This window comes from Cetorhinus maximus, chromosome 8 (assembly GCF_964194155.1).
Source record: "Cetorhinus maximus chromosome 8, sCetMax3.hap1.1, whole genome shotgun sequence".
NCBI classification, from domain to species: domain Eukaryota; kingdom Metazoa; phylum Chordata; class Chondrichthyes; order Lamniformes; family Cetorhinidae; genus Cetorhinus; species Cetorhinus maximus.
In genome coordinates this window covers 14856042-14880536 of record NC_135886.1, presented here as the reverse complement: position 1 = coordinate 14880536, position 24495 = coordinate 14856042, and the positions used below count along the sequence as shown (strand labels likewise).

At 43.0% G+C, this 24495-nt stretch overlaps 1 protein-coding gene across 1 annotated transcript; it reads right to left on the bottom strand.

Moving 5' to 3' along the window:
- Window positions 1-3043: 3043 nt before the first annotated feature.
- On the bottom strand, window positions 3044-22847 carry LOC144683245 (protein FAM72A). Its single transcript, XM_078546203.1, has 4 exons — window positions 22683-22847; window positions 17182-17259; window positions 12638-12762; window positions 3044-4014 (listed from the first exon to the last, which is right to left on the bottom strand). The coding sequence occupies exons 1-4, from the start codon at window positions 22826-22828 to the stop codon at window positions 3926-3928; spliced, it is 438 nt and encodes a 145-aa protein (XP_078402329.1). The 5' UTR covers window positions 22829-22847; the 3' UTR covers window positions 3044-3925.
- Between the last annotated feature and the right edge of the window lie 1648 nt (window positions 22848-24495).

Below are 24495 nucleotides of genomic sequence, written 5' to 3'. Positions count from 1 at the left end.
CACTAAGACGTGGGGTGGGGGGGGGGGCCTTAAAGGCTAAGGCTACCTGCTGGGTAAAATGGCCAAGGCTGACATGGTACTCACCCTTCCAGCGCACAACAAATTATTGAAGTGCTTGCGGCACTGGGTTCCTGTGCGCTGCACATCATCATGAGATCGAACAGCCTCTGCCACCTCCTGCCATGCCTGCCTGGTCACGTGGGGGGCCCTCCTCCTCCCATCCTCCAGAAACAACACCTCCCGATGGTTTGACACCTTTTCCAGGAGGGCAGCGAGGCAGGCATCGGAGAACCGAGGGGCACATTGGCCCCCCACTGGCCTACCCTGCAGCCTGCCTCCCTCCTCCTCTGCCCTCACCTCTTCTGGTGCCCGGTCGCTGGCCATGGTGAACAGCCTAAAAGAGGCTGCCTGGCCGTTCTGTATACAAACTGCCGGTTCCCCATTGGAACCGGCAGTCTGAACACGCCCGCCACTGATTTGAATTTCCCGCTGAACACAGGAGTCTGAAACGCGCTGGGCAGGCCTTAATTGGTCCACCCGCGCAAAATGGCAGCGCGACCCGTTTCACTGGCGGGGATCAGCTCCCCGCCCGCTGCTGATTCAGTCGGGCCCGCCCGCCCAACAAATGCAAAATTCAGCCCAAGGAGTCTAGATCAAGTAACCACGATTACGGGTTCAAGTCACACTACGGCAAGTTCTGAAACTGAAATCAATAAATCTGATCATTTGTGCTAGTACCAAAAACAGGACCATGAGAGCCACTGAATTGTTATATTAGGCCATTGGATGACTGAGGAGTGTGAGGGGGTTAAGAAAGAGGGGGAGGGGGAAATTGAGTAAATACACAATACTCAGTCGTTGGAGTGCAAAGAAGTTTTACTGAAATGTACAGCAAAAAGTCATGTATTTTAAACAAAAAAGGGTTCATGTACCAAATGCTACAGTTCCTCCAGAATGAATATAATCGCAGCAAAATTAAGAGGAGACTCAAAGCCCAGAGTACAGGCAATCACAGTAGAACATTACATTTTTGTTTAAATCAAAACAAAAAAAAAGCAGAAAACCCTGGAAACATGTCAGCATTGGGGAAAAAAAGCAGATTAAGAAATGGAGACTTCTCATCAGAACTGAATTCTAGCAAAACGTCTCCACCAACAGTTAACTTGACCTCTCTGTGGATCTGCTGTACATTTCCTGAATTTAATCACAGTAGGTCAGTGCACAAACCTTCTAGAAGAATAAATTATCCCTGCAGTGGAAAACCATAATTCTTAATGTATCAGAATTGGCCATTCCAGCTAATAACACTCACATTATAACCTCCTGCAAAAAACTGCAAGAATGTTGGGAAGGGTTTTAATGCCTTCTTGAAAATGTTCAAGCTCTACAGTTTTGGACCTGTCCTTGAAATTCAATGCATTAGACTCTAATCAAGGCATTCACAATATAGAATATATTATTAAAAACAATTCACAATAAATGCATTCTGTGCACTCTTCAATCTGTTGGAGACGAGTAATTGTCTCTAGGATCTATTATTATATATTTAGTGCAACCACAAAAAGGGAAGTGTGGAGGAAAAAAAGTCTGAAATTGCCTAATGTACAAACAGAATAATGCTACTCTTGAGGGATCCTGGCTCCAAATATACTGGCCAACTGGGAAAATAAAAAACACACATCTATTCACACCAAATAAACAGAATATCACATCATCAAACACCTTCTATTCATTCCCACTCTACCACTTCCAATTCACTCACTCTGCAGTCCCAATACAAAGGTTTTCTTCCCTCACGCCAACTCAATCCAAAAAAATCCTGACACAAATATAAAATATATTAGAATTTCCTTTCTTTTCAAATAAAAAGGGCCAATAAAAGAAAACAGACAGAACATTGCCAGAAGGAATTCATTAGCACATATAGCCCTTTTCAGATACTGGGTCACTTTTGTGCAAATTACAACTCTGTTTAGCATTGCACTTTGGTTGAAGGGGCCATGAGACACTGAACAAGTTCCAATTTCTGAATCTAGAGAGGTGTTTTGGCACCAATTTTCTCCACCTCTCTCCTGGAAACATCAACCGAACTGGATTCAGTACCAAAGCCGTGGTGATCCTCCTATTGTTGTTCTCAAATAAGACCAGACAATGAATGGCAATGGGTTATTTTACTAAAAGCAAAAAGGGGAAACACAGCAACCCAATGCTGTACTTCTATCCCATTCACACACATGCACTTACTGAGTAATAATGAATAGAAGGAACCTGGGCTTAATTAATTCATGGGATGGGAGCATCACTGGCTAGGCCAGCATTTATTGCCCATCCCTAATTGCCCTTGTTAAGAGACCACCACATTGCTTTTGGTCTAGGGTCGCATGTAGGCCAGACCAGGTAAGGATGGCAGATTTCCTTCCCTAAAGGACATTAGTGAACCAGGTAGGTTTTTACAGCAATCAGCAATGGGGTTTCATGGTCATCATTAGACTTTTAATTCCAGATTTTTATTGGATTCAAATTTCACTATCTGCCATGGTGGGGTTACCCTGGGTCTCTGGAATACTAGTCCAGTGACAACCCCACTATGCCACCACCCTGCCCCCCTGCCCCATCCCCACCTCCCCCACCTCTGATCACTGTAGCTTGCAGATTATCATCTTTATGCAACATTCGTGGGAAAATTAGTAAGTGCTGTTGAATAGGACCCGATAAAAAGCATTTGGATTTTGTACCGCCTTTAAATTTCAACTATTTTTTTCAAAATTAAACTGAATTGAAAGTCACTTTGATTCTTGTGAACATTCAAGAAGCTGGCACTGTTCCTCCAACCCACTGTAGTTCTGAGGGCAGAAGTTTGCTTGACATGCACAGAAACCCACAAGGTGCTGAAGTCAGTCAAACCCGCTTTTCAAAGCAAAACCTAAGGGTGCACATCTAGTTTCCTATTGTATTTGGTGGCTGTCCTCACAGCTGGGAAGCTTGTACAAATCCCTATTACTTTGGAAAACTGTAAAGCAAAGCAAAGTACAACTGAAGCAAATTAATTTGACAGCTCAACGCTCAGAGTTCTGAAATAGACTGCAAAATATATATGATGGGCGTCTGTACTAATGATATGTGACCTTTGTGGTTTCAAACAAACCAGAAATTGTTTTCCTATCAAATAGCGGAAACTCTGTGTTTTATGTACAAACAAAATTTATTCATGCGGCAATGAAGGTTTCTCCTCTCCTGAAGGGGAACAGCTCCATTTAGAGCAGCCACTCTTGGCCATTCTTGTAATATACATTAGCCTGGATAGGAAACACTGACAGACAATTTAACCATAATTTCCAGAGGAAATTTCTCTTTAAAATAAATGTAAATTCCTGCTCAGCTTCCCTATTAAAACAAGTTTTCTATTTTTGGCTTCATTTGAGTGCAAATAAGATGCCTGCCAAAAAGGCAGCTTTCACATCAGATTAATCATTGATAACAGAATTTGGAGGGAAGGCAGAGAGCTTCCCAACTCCAATGTTACATCACATGCAGCCAAATCACCATCTTCACTTGTATGTCACATCTGTTGTGAAATCTGGCTATTAGCTGTGCAGAGCCTGTCCAGTGTGAGGGTAAACCAATGTTCATGTTCAACGATAGGCAAAGGACTTCGCTGCCATCCATAAGTGTCTAGAAAGCTGCAAAGCACAAAATTGGGCACTTGCTCACCAATCCTTCCTGGTGTTCACTTGACAACTTCCAGGGTGCAAACGTTTACATCCTTTCCTGGTGACAAGAACTTCAAACAAGCTGACTCCAGTTCACAAATTGCAGTGAACTCATGCGGCTGATTCTAAAATGTTTAGAAACTTTGAAATGATGACAAAGTAGATTTACATAAGAAAAAAGCACAAAATTTGAAGTTCTTGATTTCTTTGTTACATCATCTGATACACTCCTCATCAGATAGGTTATATACATTCTCTTCATCTTCTGTATCTGGTAAATTCCCCCACAGAAGCAAATCAATACCTGAAATCAAATAAGTTGCACTGTTAATATTAGCAGTCAGTTTCCCCTAAGTACTTACACCATATCCAAGGTGAGAAAAAAATTCTAGAGGATCCATAACTCTGCTGCCTACATCTGGGATTGATCAGAGGACCACTGCTTTTTGTGATGTATATTAATGATCTAAACTTGGGTGTGGAGCCGCAATTTTAAAATTTGCAGAGGAGGCAAAACTTGGCAGTGTTGTGAACTTTAAAGAGGATAATGATAGACTTCAATATGATATAGACAGGCAGATGAAATTTAATGCAGAGAAGTGTGAAGTGATACATTTTGGTAGGAGGAATGGAGAGAGGCAATTTTTTTTAATGTTCATTCACGAGATGTGGGCTTCGCTGGCTGGGTTAGCATTTATTGCCCATCCCTAGTTGCCCTTGAGAAGGTGGTGGTGAGCTGCGTGCATGAACTGCTGGAGTCCCTGTCGTGTAAGTACACCCACAGTGCTGTTAGGAAGGGAGTTCCAGGATTTTAACCCAGCGACAGTGAAGGAACGGCGATATGTTTCCAAGTCAGGATGATGAGTGACTTGGTGGAGAACTTCCAGCTGGTGGTGTACTCTTTATAAAATAAAGGGTACAATTCTAAATTCTAAAGTGGATGCAGGAACAGAAAGAACTGGAGACAAAAACAGAAAGTGCTGGAAAAGCTCAGCAGGTCTGACAGCATCTGTGGAGAGAGAAACAGAGTTAACGTTTCGAATCCGTATGACCCTTCTTCACAGCACAGAACTGGAGGGAAATGTGCACTAATCATTGAAATGGAAGGGCAGATTGAAAACTTAGTTAAAAAGGCATGCGGGATCCTAGGTTTTAAAAATAAAGGCAGAGTACAAAAAGAAGGAAGCTATGGGGAGCCTTTATTAAACACTGGTCAAGCCTCTATTGGAGTACTGTGGAAGGATTTTAAAGCATTAGAGAGGGTGCAGAAAAGATTTACAAGAGTGGTTCCAGGGATGAGGAACTTCAATTACCTGGATGGATTGAGAGGCTGGGGTTGTTCTCCTCAGAGAAAATTGTGAGGAGATTTGATAGTGGTGCTCAAGATCAAGAGGGAATTAGACAAGGTAGATAGAGAGAAACTTGCCATTGGTGGAAGGGTTGACAATCAGATTTAAAGTAATTAGCCAAAGAACCAATGAGATGAAAAAGCATTTTTTCATGCAGCGAGTGATTAGGGTCTGCAATGTACTGCCTGAGAGTGTGGTGGAAGCAGATTCAATCGAGGCTTTCAAAAGGAAATTGGATAAGTAACGTAAAAAAAAAAAATTGCAGGGTTACAGGGAAAGGGTGGAGGAGTAGAATGACATGACATGCAGAGAGCCAGCAGGACAGTGGGTTGAATGGCCTCTTTTTTTTATTCCTTCACGAGCGTCGCTGGCAGGGCCAGCATTTTTATTGCCCATCCCTAATTACCCTTGAGAAGGTGGTGGTCAGCTGCCTCCTTGAAATGCTGTAGTCCATGAGGTTTAGGCACTTCCATCGTGCTGTTAGGAAGGGATTTTCCAGGATTTTGACCCAGCGACAGTGAAGGAATGGCAATATAGTTCTAATTCAGGATGGTGTATGGCTTGGAGGGGAACTTGCAGGTGGTGTTCTCACGCATCTACTCCCCTTGTCCTCCTAGGTGGTAGTGGTCGTGGGTTTGGAAGGAGCTGTCGAAGGCACCTTGGTGAATTCCTGCAGTGCATCTTGAAGATGGTACATACTGCTGCTACTGTACATCGGTGGTGGAAGGAGTGGATGTTGAAAGTAGTGGATGGGTTGCCAATAAAGTGGGCTGCTTTATCCTGGATGATGTCAAGCTTCTTGAGTGTTGTTGGAGCTGCACTCATCCAGGCAGGTGGAGAGTATTCCATCACACTCCTGACTTCAGCCTGGTAGATGGTAGACAGGCTTTAGGGAGTCAGGAGGTGAACTCCCAGCCTCTGACCTGTTCTCGTAGCCACAGTATTTATATGGCTGGTCCAGTTTCTGGTCGATAGTAACTCCCAGGATGTGATATTGGGGGATTTCAGCAATGGTAATGTCATTGCATTTCAAGGGGAGATGGTTAAATTCTCTCTTGTTGGAGATGGTCATTGGCTGGCACTTGTGTGGTGCAAATGTTACTTGCTACTTATCAGCTTAAGCCCGAATGTTATCCAGGTCTTGCTGCATATGGACATGGACTGCTTCAGTATCTGAGGAGTCGCGAATGGTGCTGAACATTGTGCAATCATCAGCGAACATCTCCACTTCTGACCTTATGATGGAGGGAAGGTCATTGATGAAGCAGCTGAAGATGGTTGGGCTTAGGACACTACCCTGAGGAACTCCTGCAGTGATGTCTTGGAACTGAGATGATTGAACCCCAACAACCACAACCATCCTCCTTTGTGCTAAATATGACTCTAATCAGTGGAGAGTTCCCCCCACTCCCCAACAACGATTCCCAGTGACTCCAGTTTTGCCAGGGCACCTTGATGCCACACTTGGGCAAATGCTGCCTTGATGTTAAGGGCAGTAACTCTCATCTCACCTTTGGTGCTGTAACCATTCTATGGTCCTATGACTATCGTAGAGTCTTGCCAATTGTGCTTACCACTGAGTCACCACCTCCCAGGGCACTGACTTCAAAATCTTAACCTGAAAGTCCCTCATAGGCCTGCCTCCATCTTACCTATAAATTATCCAGCCCCAAACTTCTGTCACATTCCCCAGTGCTGAATCATTGGTGGCAAGGTCTTCAACCATTGTACCTGGGCTCCATGGAGTTCTCTCCCTCCACCTTGTTATGCCCATTAATTCAAAATCTTCCTCAAGGAAAAACAAAGGCCCTTTTTTAAAAAAAAGAATCATGTTTCATTTGAATTAATTTTTTGGGAAAAGGATTTGGAATCAACATGAACAGATTGCACTATGGAGCTAAAGTGCTGTAAAACCACATGATTTTAAAAAAAATCCTGAAGCTGTTTTGTTATAAAAAAGTGGAGCTGACCTCTGTTATGTGTTATATAAATGTTATAGATCATTAAATCTATCTGGAATTTATCCAGATTGCAAGGGAAACACTAATCTTTTGAAAGATTCAGACCATTTCCTTTTTCTCCAAACAAGCCTGATCTTTTTAGATCGCCCACGAATGTGCGCACACATTTTTTTTAAAAACAGTAGGTTCAGGCTTTTATTGTATCAGATAGAAAACCCTTGCTTTCTCCCACTGTCACTCATCCGTAACTTTGTCTTTGATCTCATGATTCAATGCCTTAACTGCATGTAAAAAATTGTGAGTTATTTTTAAGTGCTCCCTTCCTCCACTGACTGAAGATGTTGATTCATTCTGGGCTACTGTTTCAGCCATTAGGTACTACTCTTTATCCAGATTTTAACAGACTACAAGAATGTTAAGGACATTAAAATTAAGCCTGACTCTGTTGACAGTGGATATCCACATATGCAGTTTCCAGCAGGTGTCACTTACAACTACCTAGACCTGGTCAGCCAAATATTCCACCTCTCATATTTATTGAAGGAGAGACTTTGGAATATAAATATTGCTGAAAAAAGAGACTTTTTTTGTCAAAGCTTTTTGTGTTGCATTCATCAGGATATCTAATTCGTCAAGACATTGCCCTGGGGAATGAACCAGTGAATGGCTGTCACTTATTTTGTTTAGCTAAAACAGATGCAATGGCCAGGAATTTTCCATCGGCGATTTGGGGGTGGGGCCCATTCGCTGAGGGGAAAATGACGCGGGATGATGTCGGGAGTTCCAATTAAGGCCATTGACAGGCTAATTAAGATTGTTAAAGACCTGCCCGTCCAAGCTTAAGGCTGGCGGGCAGACCAGGAGCCCCAGCGGGCTCCAGATTATACATGAAACTTCATCCACTGGCGGGATGAGGTTTCATGTCCTTTTTTAAAAAGTTTCATAAAGTTTGTGTTTCTTATTAACATGTCCCATTTCATGTGACATTGTCACATGAAGGGGACATGTTAATAATTTTAATATTTTTCTATTTTTGGAGTTTTTTAACCTGTTAGTAATCTCCCTGAGACAGCACTTGGTCTCAGGGAGCAGTCGGCTCTTTCGTGCACATGCGTGATAGGGCGCACTTTGACAGATGGGGATTCCCCCCCCCCTCCCCCCCGGGCACAGGAAGCGCTTTGGGCAGGCCGCTGGGCGGGCCTTAATTGGCCCGCTCACTCAAAATGGCGGTGGGCCCTGTTTCGGCGGCGGAGTTCGGCTCCCCGTCCACCGCCGAGTGAAATTCTGCCCAATGTGTATACTTGTTCTTTCTGTCTACAAAGAATAGGACCCTGTGTGTTAATATATGTAGCTTCCAGTACACGCAAATGCGCCACACTGCAAGCCCGGCTGACAATCCTAAATTGGTTGTCAGCGTAATTGTCTTGACCAACCAGAATCAAGCTGCCTGGTTTAAATTTCAAACAATGCTTGGCAGTTAACTGTCAGTCACTGTCAACTGATGCATTCTCCATGGCAGCGCCTCTACCAATCAGAGTCCACTTGCCAACTAATCAGCACTCTCTTCTCATACAGTATAAATATGTTGTTTCCCAGACACTGGTATTTTCTTGCAAATTGTCCGGATGAGTGCAAGATGAAAAGCTTTGACAAAAAAAGCCTCTTTGTTCAGCAATATTTAAGTTCTGTACTACCAAATTACTACTTTGGAATATGTTGAGCACGTCCCATATCTTGGCAGCCACCTCTCTCATTGACGAGGAGATCCAACATTGCATCAATTGCACCATTTCGGCTTTCTGCAAACTATGGCAGCGAGTGTTTGACAATAAAGACCTTTGCAAATCAACAAAAGTCCTGGTGTACAAAGCAGTTGCCTGCAATGAGACCTAGACTGTGTATCAGCAACACATGGAGCAATTCCATCAGCAATTCCTCTGCCACTTCCTCCGGATTCAATGGGAAGACCGTCGAACAAACACGAGTGCCCTTCTTGAAGCTACGTCCAGGGCTCTGAAGAAGAGTCATATGGATTTGAAACGTTAACTCTGTTTGTCTCTTCACAGGTGCTGCCAGACTTGCTGAGCTTTTCCAGCATTTTCTGTGTTTATTTCAGGTTTCCCGCATTCATAGTATTTTGATTTTATCCTGAAAAACCAACTTCAATAGGCAGGACATTGTGTTCAGATAACAAAAAACTGTCTCGCCTGCCAGATCCTGTTTTCTCTACTTTCAAATGGCCCACGTTCCAGGTCAGTGCAAAGAAAATGCTTCAAAGATGCTCTGAAGGTCTCCTTGAAGCGCGGCAGCATTGGCATTAATGACTGGGAGGAGCTTGCTACCAATCGTTCAGAATGGTGACAACTTGTGCATCAAGCTGGATCACACTGTGTCTTAACATCTTAATGATGAGGCAGAGTGGCGATACAGAAGGAAATAAAAAGAAGAAAATCCTGAACTCTGGATCCCACTACCTAATGGGACATTCTGCCCCATTTGCCCAAAGATCTGTGGGTTGAGAATCTGCCTTTTCAGTCACATGAAGACCTATGGCAGAAACTCAAGACCCTGAGTAGAAGTCATCCTTGAATGGAGGGACAGGTGACGACAACTCGGTAGTAATCAGGAATGGGAAGCAATGTAATTTATTTCCTGAATAGCTTGGGGTGCTGTGGATAATTATAGTACCCTTATAGCTCTCCTACATCAAGGTAGCCAACAGTAAAATGCAGATTGAACAAGGGGTCTCCCTGATCTGTAAGGCTCAGTGCCATACCATATGGTACATTAAGTCACCAGGAAATTTGTAAATCTGCCCCATAAAATATTTTAAAACTGGTGAAAATATCAAATAGTCTTGAATTAGTTATGTATGGTGGGGTGAATCCTGGAGTTAAATGATAATATTTAATCCCATAGAACAATTGTGACTATTTTAAACATCAGGTATCAGAATTTTTTTTTAGGTCTCTGTGACATGTACCAGCCCCTCATGGTCAAATACCCTGCCCTCTGGTTTCTATAGTGTTGATCGGTAACCAGTAGGTCAGGTGGATAACAGCGGAATCCCAGAGTAGTCTCCTAACCATATCTAGTTGCTCCTTCCTTTGAAAGCCAGGAATGAGGAACATTCTTTATAGACAGCCAGGAATCCATTACTCCATGCAATACATTGGCACAAGAATTAAAAATTTCTGAGGTGTGATAAAATCACATTTTGTAAGTACCTACAGAATTTTGTGAGTGAGGATTCATGTAGGTTTCAGCAATCTGATGTTACACCATTAGAAGTAATAATCCTTAAAACAGATGGTTCCTCAAGATTACTAGGAGAATAGAAAGAAACGAGTAAGAAAAAGTCCAAGGGATGGACACACCATCCGTGGTGAACTAGAAAGGTTAAAAATAGTATCAAACTTAAAGAAAAAGCACATAATTGTGCAAAGAAAGGTGGAAGGCCAGAAGACTGGACAGAATATAAGGAACAGCAAAGGATGACTAAAAGATTAATAAGGTGGGAAAAATGAGAGTATGAGAGAAAGCTAGCCAGAAATATAAAAACAAATAATGAGTTTGTATAAATATTTTAAAAAGAAACAAATTAACAAAGTGAGTGTTGGTCCTATAGAAAGTGAGTCTGGAAAATTGATAATGGAAAACAAGGAAATGGCAGATGGATTGAACAAGTATTTTGCATCAGTCTTCACTATAGAGGATACAAGTAACATCCCAGAGGCAGCTGTAAATCAGGAAATGGAAGGTCAGGAGGAACTCAGGAAAATTACAATCACCAGGGAAGTGGTACTGAGTAAATTGTTGGAGCTGCGGGCTGACAAGTGGTGCCCGGGTCCTGATGGACTTCATCCGAGGGTCTTAAAAGAAGTGGCTAATGAGAAAGTTGATGCATTGGTTTTAATTTTCCAAAACTCCTTAGATTCAGGGAAGGTCCCATTAGGTTGGAAGATAGCAAATGTAACTCCATTATTCAAAAAGGGAGACAGAAAGTGGGAAACTACAGGTCGGTTAGCTTAACATGTGTCATAGGGAAAATGTTAGAAGCTATTATTAAAGAAGTTATAGCAGGGCACTTAGAAAGGTTCAAGGTAATCAGGCAGAGACAACATGGTTTTGTGAAAGGGAAATCATGTTTAACCAACTTATTGGAGTTCTTTGAGGAAGTAACATGTGCTGTGGATAAAGGGGAACCAGTGAATGTACTGTACTTAGATTTCCAGAAGGCATTTGATAAAGTTCCACATCAAAGGTTATTGCAGAAAATAAAAGCTCATGGTATAGGAGATAACAAAATGGCATGGATAGAAGATTGGCTTGCTAACAGGAAGCAGGGAGTAGACATAAGTGGGTCTTTTCAGGTTGGCAAGATGTAACGAGTGGTGTGCCATAGAGATCAGTGCTGGGACCTCAACTGTTTACAATTTACATAAATGACTTGTTTGAAGGGATGGATGGGATGGTTGCCAAATTTGCTGATGACGCAAAGATAGGTAGGAAAGTAAGTTGTGAAGAGCACATAAGGAGGCTACAAAAAGATATAGATAGGTTAAGCGAGTGGGCAAAGATGTGGCAAATGGAGTATAATGTGGGAAAATGTGAAATAGTCCATTTTGGCAGAAAGGAAAAAAGAGAAGCTTATTATCCAAATGGTGAGATATTGCAGAGCTCTGATATGCAGAGGGATCTGGGTGTCTTAGTGCATGAATCACAAAAGGCTAGTATGCACATACAGCAAGTAATTAGGAAAGATAATAGAATGTTATCATTTATTGCAAGGGGAATTGAATACAAAAGTGGGGAGGTTATGCTTCAGTTATACAGGGCACTAGTGAGAACACAACTGGAGTACTGTGTACAGTATTGGTCACCTCATTTAAGGAAGGATGTAAGTGCATTGAAAGCAGTTCAGAGAAGGTTTACCAGACAAATACCTGGAATGGGCGAGTTGTCTTATGAGGAACGGTTGGACAGGCTAGGCTTGTATCCGCTGGAGTTTAGAAGAGTAAGAGGCGATTTAATTGAAACATATAAGATCCTGAGGGACCTTGACAGAGTGGATGTGGAGAGGATGTTTCCTCTTGTGGGAGAATCTAGAACTAGGGGTCACTGTTTAAGAATAAGGAGTCGTCCATTTAAAGCAGAGATGAGGTGAAATTTTTTATCACAGAGGGTTATGAGTCTTTGGAACTCTCTTCCTGAAAAGCAGAATCTTTGAATATTTTTAAGGCAGAGGTGGATAGATTCTTGATAAGCAAGGGGGTGATAGGTTACTGGGTGTAGGCGGGATGTAGATTTGAAGTTACTATCAGATCAGCCATGATCTCATTAAATGGCAGAGCAGGCTCGAGGGACTGAATGGCCTACTCTTGCTCCTTGTTCATATATAACAGGTGTTACTACCTGTAGTAAAGTGCAGCATGCAAAAATTTAAACGTCTGTAATACTGTAGCATTTGAGTTTCAAGGACAACATTTACAAAATAACCTTTCACACGCCAATAATAACTGAGCTCTCAGCTCCCTGCGTGTATACAACACTAGCTATCTGGACAATGGAGGCACAATACTGCGGTTTTCCACACTCAGCTTGATAATGTGCTTACCAGAGGAATCCAGTCTGTTGACAGCATAGATCACCTGGCTGTGAAACATCCAGAAATGGCCATTGTTACAGGAAAGCAAACACGGTTTGCAAGGGATAACCACATGGTAGCCAACAGCATTACCACTGAAAATGAGAGAAAGTGATGATTGTGTCTGATCAACATTCACAGCTGTTGCAATAGAATCCTTTACAAACCGCAACTTGCCCATTTCCCTTGCACAAAACTCAGCCATGAACTTCTTGTGTGACAGAAAATTGAGAACCAATCCATGGTATACATTTACTATATAGTTAAAGTAGAACATTTGACAAGAGTCCTGAAATGCACACATCAGTACTAAGGAAAACTGGGAAGTGAGCTTCAAAGGTGCTGAGGGACTAGAAGTCCAATTGGATATGGCACAGCTTTGTATTGTACTAAGCCACACAGACCAGAAGGTTTCAGGTTTCAGTCCCAAGTCTGTGTCAAGTCAGCCAAGGTTTCAGTTCCATAACAAATTACTCTGCTAGTTAACGTTTCAAGTCCGTATAACTCTTCACGGACTCGAAATGTTAACTGTGTTCCTCTCCGCAGATGCTGTCAGACCTGCTGAGTTTTTCCAGGTGTTTTTGTTTTTGATTTCCAGCATCCACAGTTTTTTGCTTTTATACTCTGCTAGTTTGTTCTGTGAACAGGATCCGACTGAGTTGAGCTGCTTTCCATAGCTGAATAGCCTGCTAACCCTCACACATGAAAAATGGATGGAGTGCCACAGTAGACAGTACCTGTGGAAACAAACCCCCAACTCACCCCAGTACGGAATCAGCATCCTTAGGAGAAGAGAGGATGAAAGTGGACAGTAGCATTTGCTCTCCAAAGCTCAGAACTGAAGCTCTCAGAACTGAAGCTACCTCTAACAATTTTCATCTATACAGAATATTCAACATAGAAAACATCCCAAGACAAATTATACAAGGGGAAAGAAAAATCCATGAGGGACCAATGCCTGAAACAGATTGAAAGGTAAAGAAGGATTAGGTGGAGAAAGAAGTGAAGAGCTACAAGGGTTCAGGAAGGATATTCAAACAGGACCAGGTAGGTGAAGACTGCCACCAATGTGTGGGATGGGTGAGGAGTTTAGGCTGGGTGGGGGCGGGGGGGCAGAGGTTAAAGAGTAGGGGGAAAGTCAGAAAGCATACATTTTTTCAATCAGAGAACTGAAGGACCTAGGGTTGGAGGAAGTATGTGGCAAGGCCATTGGGAAACTTGATGAGAATTTTAAATTCAATGCATTGCAGGAAAGAGCTAACATAAGTCAATGAGAACAGCTACAAAAGGACTGTGAGCAGCTGCATTCTGGTCAAGTTGGGTTTATGAAGTGTAGAGGACATTAGAAAAATTTAGTCTAGGGATAAAAACACATGAGTTTCATTGGTTATGAAGCTGAAGTATGGGTTGAAGTAACAGTCTTGGTTATGGATAGGATGTGGGGTCAAAAAAAATCATTCATTGGTCTTGTGGGATCTTGCTTTGCACAAAATGGGCACCACATTTGCCTACATATCACTGCATTTCAAAGTAATTCACTATGCAAGGCATTAAAGACCATATAAATACAAGACTTTTATTTATTTATTTTATCATAATTAAGATAACTAATGGCATCCAAACATGAACTTATTGTTCACTTCTCAATATTCTTGATTTCAAAGGGAGTTGACATAAATTCTGGAATTTTTAACATTCATTCTTTCATGGAATGTAGATGTTGCTGGCTATGCCAGCATTTATGCCCGACCCTCAGTGCCCTTGAGAAGGTAGCGGTGACCTGCTTTCTTGAACTGCTGCGGCTCATGTGGGGTGGGTACACCACAGTGCTATTAAGAAAGGGAATTCCAGGATTTTGACCCAGCGACAGTGAAGGAATGGCACTATTGTTCCAAGTCAGGATGGTGTGTAACTTGGAAGGAAACTTGCAGGTGGTGGAGCATCTGTTGCCTTTGTCCTTCTAGGTGATAGAGGTTGCGGGTTTGGAAGGTGCTGTCGAAGGAGCTTTGGTGAATTGTTGCAGTGCATCTTGTAGATGGTGCACATTGTTGTCATTGTGTGTCGGTGGTAGAGGGACTGAATGTTGAAGGTGGTGAATGGGGTACCAATCAAGTGGGCTGCTTTGTCTTGGATGGTGTCAAGCTTCTTGAGTGTTGTTGGAGCTGTACTCATCCAGGCAAGTGGAAAATATTTCACCACACCCGATTTGATCCTTGTAGATGGTGGACAGGCTTTGGGGAATCAGGGGGTGACTTACTCACCACAGAATTCCCAGACTATGACCTGTTCTTGTAGCCACAGTATTTACATGGCTAGTCCAGTTCAGTTTCTGGTCAATAGTAACTCCCAGGATGTTGATAGTGGAGGATTCAGCAATGGTAATGCCATTGAATGTCAAGGGGAAATGGTTAGATTCTCTCTTGTTGGAGATGATCATTGCTTGGCCCTTGTGTGGCGTCATAGTATCTGAGGAGTCGCGAATGGTGCTGAGCATTGTGCAATCATCTGCGAACATCCCCACTCCTGATCTTATGATGGAGGGAAGGTCATTGATGAATCAGCGTTGATGAAAATGGTTGGGCCTAGGACACTACCCTGAGGAACTCCTGCAGCGATGTCCCAGGACTGAAATGATTGACCTCCGATTACCACAACCATCTTTCTTTGTGCTAGGTATGACTGCAACCAGTTGAGAGTTTTCCCTATGATTCCCATTGACTCCAGATTTGCTAGGGCTCCTTGATGCCACACTCAGGCAAATTACATCAAAGAACCCTAGCAAAACTGGAGTCAATAAAGCACTATTCATGGTAAGCATACAGAGTAGGTTATTAATGCGACTGAGAAGCATTTTTTTAAAAAATACATAGATTATTTATGGAAGCTATAAGTAGCACATTTATCAAATGAGAAGCCAGCATATGAAAACGGATACTCATGGAATCAATAGCAGAAGTCAACGTGAGAGATGCACACAACCCACACTACAAACATTAAATTATTTGGAAAGGAGAAAGTTAGAGAACACTAGAAACAGAGTTAATGTTTCAGGTCAGTGACCTTACATCAGAAGTTTTGAAAAAAGATCATCAGCCTGAAATGTTAACGCTGTTTCTCACTCCACAGATGCTGCCTAGTCCGCTGTCATTTCCAGCATTTTCTGTTTCTATTTCAGATTTCTATCATCCGCAGTATTTTGCTTTTGAATAGAATGAGCAGTTGTGGTGCCAGCCTAGCAACCCAAAGGGTTGATTTACTTCCTGAGGTTTGGCACCCAAAACTGGGCATAATATTCGAACTTCCATCTGTCCACTAATTTGTATAGATTTAGTATTACTTCTTTGCTGTTGTACCTCTATGTCCCATTTATAAAATCTCTGATCCTGTATGTTTCTTTGAAGATAGTCACTCATAAGCAGTCAATTTGCTCCCAGCAATCTCTCACAAATAGTTAAATGAATGACTAGCTGTGTTACCTAGGACACCATTTGAAGTTCCTGCTCTTCTTCCAATAGTGCTTCAGATTTCTTTATGAGCACCTGAGCAGCAGGCAGGAACTTGTTTAACATCTCATTTGAAAGATGGCACCTCCAGCAGAGCAACACTCCTTCACTGCACTAAGTGTTAACCCAGATTATGTGCTCAAATCTATAGTGAGATTTGAACGCTCGAACTTCTAACAGGGATTAGAGTGCCAACACTCTGAGTCAAGATGGCACCTAAAGAGCATGAAAGAAAATATGAGATGTTAGGGGACATTGCTAGATTTTTGTTGGGCAAGCATATTAAGGGATAAGGAACCAAGATGAGTAGATGGAGTTAAGCCATGAACTAACTGAATGGTGAAACAGGCTTAAACCATTGAATGACCTACTTTTGTTCCTATGGCTTGGATTTTACCTCGATGGTATTGGGCCCACTAGCAGTGGCCACTGCTGGGACTGTATCTGGGGGATGATGGCGCAGCAATGGACATGCATCCTCAAAGTTTGGCAAGTGGGGTCTGGGAGGTGCCAAGGCCCCAGCAAGTGAAAGGGGGGGGGGGGTGTGGTTGCTGAAAGCAGGAGGCTCTGTGGCCATGGGAGTAGCCATTGATGCCAAGGGCCCTTTCGTGGGCCAAAGAACGCCCACAAAGAAGGTCTCACCCAACTTTCCGGAGCCTGCTGGGGTTCATCAGACATTCTCCCCATGCAGTGGAGGGTCCCCCAGCAGCTAGTAAAGTGTCAGTGGAAGAGGGAAAAGGCCCTTAATTTGGCCACTTAAGTGGTTACAATTGGCTCCGGCCGGCGGTCGGTCTGCCACTTTTGTTGCCACTGGCAAAATGGACTGGCAGCAGGAATGCCACCTTCTGCCTTCCTGCAGCACTTTGGTAGTCTTCCCACCTCACACCCCTCTGGAAGAGTTACTCTAGCTAGCTGTAGCTATTCTTGTCATGAGATACCGCAAAATCCAGACATTCATTCTTCCACGGCCATTCATTTATGACTCCCAATTACAGCTGAGAACATACTTACCATCTTAAACATGCAATGTCTTTTATTTTACATTTGCAGCTTTCTGTGGAGTAGCAATTTCCAACAAAGTCCACGGCCCTGTAATTTAGAACAAGTCAGCGTGAAGTAACAGCTGCAATCTGCATCAGTTAGTGGGATGTTCCCAACCAGAATAATTGGCCCAACAACATGTCTATAGTCTGTCACACCAGTTTTAACACCAATCTCAGAGCCAAAGTAATGCACCCATTATCAGCTATAATTTTTTTTCTGTAGGTAATCTCAGCCATAGTACATGTGCCCTTCTTGACTTAGTCTGCAGGGTTCCTGTTTCTGATTGCCATCCAGCAACCTTTACTATAGTTTGTACTGGTGTGACATTGGATCTGAATAGGACTAGCTTCAGCAGCAGTAGCCTCATCAAATTACCCAGACAAAGAATAAGCAATTTGGAGAGGTGCCAAAGGGCTGCAATTGCCAACTGAAGCACACTCCGGTGAAGAGAAAGAAAATTGGAAATTATTTGCATTTTGGCAATAGTACATGGGATTTCTTGGTTGAAAGATACTCAGTACCTTGCTGACAGGCAAGTTGTGATTAGGGCATCAAAGAATCAGGACCACAATCTGATGTTATACATTATGGAAGAAGGTGAGGGATTTAGACAGGGTGCAGAGTGGTTCCAGGGATGAGAGACTTCAGTTACGTGGATAGATTGGAGGAGCTGGCAATGTATCCTCTAATTTTTTTTCCTAGAGTGTGCAATTTGTTTGAGTACAAAGCCCCTTTCTATTTCTTTGTGTGGCGGTAATTTAAAGGGGACATCTTGTGCCCAGCCTGCACAGGCACTATCAGGCTGCTGAGCAGCCGTACAGCTTAGAGGGAACATTGAAGCTGACTGTCTTAACTCTAATCCTTGGAGAAGGTTGAGAGGAAATTTGATAGAATAGTTCAAAATCATGAGGGTTCTAGACAGAGTAGATAGAGAAAACAGTCATTTGGTAGCACAGAACTTAAATCTTGCTAAAAAGTGGGACATTTTGATGAACATTTTCATCTTGCATTCATCAGGACAAAGGCAAGAAAGCCAAATTTCAAATGATCACAATTTACATTACAGAAGCAAAGGATGCTGATTGGTTGGCAAATTAACTCTGATTTGCCAAGGCATTGTCATGGAGAAAGCAACAGGGAACCATAGGCTCCCGAGTGATTCAAAAAGGCACAAGGCTTGATCATATTCCTTTTGTTTGCAGAGAATGGGTCCTTGCATATGAATGTAAGTCGCTTATAGCAAGTGTAAATGAACAATGTTATGACCTCGACTGGTTATCTTAAATTGGTTGTTAGTGTGGTTATTAGTGCACTCAGATTGTTCAGCAAGTGCTACCCAATCGTGGAATCACACCTAACAGTCGACGTTGTTTTCTGGGTTTTCCAAGCGAGGGCTGGTTGAGTACATTCTGTACTCTGTCTATTACAAACAACTGAAGGAACATGCTGTTTGATTTGATCAGCCAATTGCTGGGACATATGGCCAACATACCTGGCATCGCACCAGCAGTGAAACTCATCAACCAATTTGAGAAAATCCATCAAGCTCATAACATGGCTCATTTACACTTGCTAGAAGCAATTTATATTCATATGCAGGAACCCATTCTGTGCAAACAAAAGGAATATACTCAAGCTTTGCGCCTTTTTTGAATCACCCAGGAGCTTGGGGAGCCCGTTGCTTTCTCCATAGTACCACCTTGATGTCGACTTGCCAACCAGTCAACACCCTTTTCTCCTGTAGTATAAATTGTTGTGATCATTTGAAATTTGGCATTCTTGTGTTTGTCATGATAAGTACAAAATGCAAAACTCTGGCAACATATCTCCCTTTTTAGCAAAAGAGAAAAATTTATTACATTGGTGGAAGAGTTGAGAACCAAAGTATAGCAATTTAAAGTGATTAGCAAAAGCAACAAAGCTGATATGAAGAAAAACTTTTTTTATGCAGTGAGTGGTCAGGATCTGGAATGCATTGCCTGAGATGGTGGGGGAGGAAGCATCTTGGATATTTTATTATATTAAAAGCACTATACCAATGAAGATGCTGTTGTGAAATTCAGAAGGATCAGAAACTGTGCAAAATAATGTTGTCAGCAGGGTGATGTGCCTTAATATCACACGTATAGGCCACCTCTGGGAAGGATAATGCTCGCATAAAGGCTGTACACTCTAATTCAAATACTTTATTTTTAAAAAGTTTAATACAGTACACCAACATTAATAATGCAAATTGTGGAAACTCCTTTCATTCTTTATCCCTCAGGTTGAAAAGCAGAGGAGGAAAAATATTATCTGAATTGCCACAATGTGAGTCGACAGATGTGGCAAGTAGTTTCCATATATTGGAGATATGCTACTCAACCAAAATAGAACAGGCAAAGTGTAATCAGCTGGATTCAAAGCAGCTCAGGCCTCATAACTGCCCAGCTAATGGTGCTCTGTTGTGAATTATAAGAAAGCAAGGCTAAGACCATGCCAACATGTAGAGGAAGTTCTGATTTAAAGACTTAAAATGACTCCATCTCTTCAACAAAATAACAGAAAACTGGACCTGATATTTTATGTGAATGGGAAACTTCACAGAAAATTACTGAATACATTTATTCTGCTTAGTTATAAGGCTTCCTTCACAAATGGAATGAACATTGAAGGCATGAGCCACTATTTTGTTACAAATTGCAGGGCAATAACCTACCTTTTAAAAAACTAGTCAATAGTTTGCTTTGGAGTCATAAAAGGAGTCATTGGGCACCCCTAGGACAAATGTCATTCACAGTAGCAACATGGTTAACCCCATGTCGCAATGTCCCAAATTAATTATCTTTGCTTTCAAGAAGGTTAAAAGAAAACCCAACCACAAAAGGGGCCTGACTGCACTAATACCAGGTTAATTGTGTTACAGGATTGCCTTTATTGGGAGGAGTCCGTGGACCATGTTTACATAGGGTGTTGTAGGCTGCACTCCCTTTTTAGTTATTTAAAAAACCTTTTGTTACTATTTTGTTTGCACTTCAGCCCCACGCTCCTGATCTACGGACACCCGGTGCGGAAGGGGGTCGGGAAGGAGGAGGACCTCCTTGTGAACCTGCTCCTGGGCTTGGCCAAGTTGGCCATTAACAGGTCCAGGCAGCGGGCGATCGAGGGGGGAGTCCCGCCCGATTGTTTGTCCCTCTTCCGTGGCTACGTTCGCGGCCGGGTGTCCCTGGAAAGGGAGCACGCGGTGTCCGCCGGCACCATCGAGGCCTTCCGTGCCCGGTGGGCACCGCGGGGACTGGGGTGTTTTGTTGACCCCTTTAATCATATTTTGGTTTAATGTTTGTAAGTTTCCTTTAAACTTTGTCCTTGGTTTTACAGCTGACCTGAATTAGGGGCTGTGCTTGATTTCTCCCTTGTTATTGTTAATTTAGTTAATTGTTTTAACTCTACAAGAGTTACAGCTGACACAGGTCCTTGTTAGTGTCAACCTTGTCTCAGAAATAGCACTCTGTCCACTTAGTGACATAGCTCCACTCCAGAGACTCGAGCGCATAATCCTGGCTTACATTCCTGTGCAGTACTGAGGGAGTGCTGCACCGTCAGAGGTGCTGGCTTTCGGGGAACATGTTAAACTGGTCTCTCACGTAAAAGATCCCACAACACAGTTAGGAGGAAGACAGGGACTTCTGATCAATAATTGTCCCTCAGCTGACATCGTAAACGAGATTACCTGGAAACCTGACATCCCATCGATGTCTGTGGGACCTTGGGCCTGCACTTCTCAACATCAGAACAATGGCTCCCATTCCAAAGGTATTTCAATAGCTGTGAAGCCCTTTGGGACATCCCCAGATTGGGAAAAGCATTATTTGAATGCAAGCTTTTTCTTCATTCTTACTCTGTATTGTATTGCCGTTTGTTCTGCTTGTCATACCAGTTTAATCATAATGGTTAAATGTCTTGTATACATATTTTTTTCAAAGCAATGTTATTCCTCCTTAAAAGATGTGACCTTTTTTGGGGATATCATTTCACAGGCAGCAACAGCTTTCTAGTAACTTGCCCAGATATCTTTACAATCGCAAGCCTAAGGCTGTTGGCACATGAGGGGCAGGAATCACAATTTTTAAAAAAATTCATTCTTGGGTTGTGGGCATCGCTGGCTAGGCCAGCATTTATTGCCCATCCCTAATTGCCCTTGTTTAGAGGACATTTAAGAGTCAACCACATTGCTGTGGGGCCAGACCAGGTAAGGGTGGCAGATTTCCTTCCCTAAAGGGCATTGGTGAACCAGGTGGGTTTTTACGACAATTAGCAATAGCTTCATTGTCATCATTAGACTTTTAATTCCAGAATATTTTCATTTTAATCTTAATTGCACCACCTATCATGGTGGGATTTGAACCCAGATTACCAATCCAGTAACAATGCCACTGTCCCCACATTTAGCCAGATTCTGTCCACGTGCATACTTTCCAGCAGGAATTTGATGGATAACAATTAGGAGGGGGAATCCTGGCAGATAGCTTTCACTCTCCTGTCTAGGAATGCTGAGACTGATATCAGGTAACTCAGCACAGCCTTCCTGTTTTATATAACTTAGCATTGCCACTGAAAAGAACATTTATCTCTAAGCTATCAGATGCACCATCTATAAATTTCTAAATCAGCTCTGATCAAGTTAGTTGGCAGAAAATTGAAAAAAAAAGCATTTATGTAGAGCCCTTTTGCAAGCTCAGAATGTCCTAAAGCTCCTTCCAGCCAATGAAACACTGTTGAAGTGTGGTCACTGTTATGATGTGGGCAATGTGGCAGTCAATTTGCACACTGCGAGCTCCCACAAAACAGCCATATGATAATGGACAAATAATTGGTTGAGGAATAATTATTGGCCAGGGCACATAGGAGAACTCCCTGCTCTTCAAGTAGTGAGATTAGATATTTTACAACAACCTCAGAAGGCAGGCAAGGCCTTGATTTAACATCTCATCCAAAAGGCAGCACTTCTGACAGTACAGCATCCCCTCAGCATTGCACTTGGGAGTGCCAGCCTAGATTTTTGTTGCCTCTGGAGTGAGATTTGAACCCACAACTTTCTGACTCAATGGGGGGGGGGGGGGGGGAGAATGCTACCCACTGATTCACAGCTGATACAGATTGTGCCATTGTAAACATGTCATTCCATAGTATTGGCGGCACAGAAACAGGCCAGTTCAGCCCAACTGGTCCATGCCTCTACAGGAGCCTCACCCCCTTCAGCATATCCCTCTATTCCTGTCTGCCTCGTGTGTTTATCCCGCTTCCCTTTAAAACACGTCTTACACGATTCACCTCAATCGTTCCAATGTGGTGGCAGCGAGTTTCACCTTCTCACCAAGTCTCCGGGTAAAGGAGTGAAGAATCATTAAAATGGCACGGACTACAAATGGCATAGGACAATAGCAGAGAGAGAGAGAGAGAGAGAGTGAGCAATGTCATCTGATCCTTACCTTGTTGGGGGGATATCAGTGGAATAAAGTTCCACTTCTGTGTCAGCCAGGAGGACTGCCTTCATGCCTCGGGCACACAGCACATTATCGCAGAACTTGCAGCACAGCAGCGCAACCAGCTTATTCTTAAACGTCAGCGCCGACATCTCCCAGTCCTGCTCCTAAACTTGATAATGACTTGATAAACTTACTTTAAAAGATAAAAGCGGATTTGCTTTTGCTTGTGCCCCCAAATGATTAACCCTGATTTACTGTAATATTCTCTCTGACTGGTACATGGCAAATAGAAACACCAAACAGATTCACACTCACCCTCTCTCTCTCTCTCTCTGGTCCCCAGCCCAGGGGAACAAGGTGGATCTCCAAGCGCCCCCACCACCACCACCACCACCACTTGCAAATTAACACCCTTTTACTTTGACATCATTTCACTTCTCCAACACCAAATTTTGACTCCGAGTTAAAATGAGGAGTCAGGCAGCTAACTTTCCCCTCCCCTGCTCTCAAAGCCTGACTGTGCCCCTCCAGGGTGACTACCCACTGCACTCACACTGCTGCCGGTTTTTGTAGCTCTGACCATTAATGCATGTTTGACAAGTCTCCCTGTCCCTCATTCATCACGCGTGCCTGCCCGGACCTTTCCAGCAAGAGCTAAACCTCTAACCCCTTTCTGTGTCCACAGCGTCACTGCCCCACCACCAAGGGATCTGTCCAGAACCCCGAAGGTTTGCAGGATCTGTTTCTCTCTCTCTCTCTCTCTCTCTGCACCCTACCCTTCAACCTTCGTTTGCCCCTTTCTCTCTATACATCTCTCAGTATTACATCCATCTCCCTCACTATACAGTGGCTGACTTCTCTATACCTGGGCACACTGATTGCTATGCACTGACTGACCCCTCAGTGTACACTGACTGATCCCTGTGTACACTGATTGATTTACACTGACTGGTTTACACTGACATGCATTCACTGACCCCTCAGTGTACACAAATTGATATGCACTGACTAACCCCTCAGTGGACACTGATTGATGTGCACTGACTATACACTGACTGATTTACACTGGCTGATCCCTCAGGATACACTGATTTACACTGGCTGATCCCTCAGGATACACTGACTGATTTACACTGGCTGATCCCTCAGTATACACTGGCTGATTTACACTGACATGCACTAACTGACCTCTCAGTGTACACTGACCTATATACACTTGACCCCTCAGTATACACTGATTGATTTACACTGACTGGCAGTTCCTCTTGGCCCCGCCCCTTCATTTTGACCGTTGACGCTGGAACGTTCGCCCGCATTCAAATTCGCGACCCCGCTTCTTATTGGCTGAGCCAGGGCGGCGGCCCCGATTGGTTGACGCGGTGTCTTTTAAATGCAATGACCTGTTTAAACAGCGGCGGTTAATAGGCACGGAGTGAGAATCGAGCCTCAGCGACCTCCACATTGCAATGCAATTCTCAAATTGTAGGTTAAAGTAAATAAAACAGCAAAAGTTCATAAAATTCAAGCATGGAATCTATTTTTAAAACGATTCTTTGCGCGTACTGATTCTAATTTAATGTTAATTTAAAATATTAAATATTTCCGATCCCTTAGACCAGATTTACTAACGATTGCAATGGGACCAATTAAATAGATGATTGGCCGTCAGCACGCCAATCATCCAATAATCTCCACTTGAATGGCTAATCTTGTTGTCAATCAAACTATAATCCCGCCCAAGGTATCCCTACTCTTCTTTGATTGGCGCATTGATTCTATAGGCGTGTCCTCATTGCCTTTTTTGGTCTGACGAGGA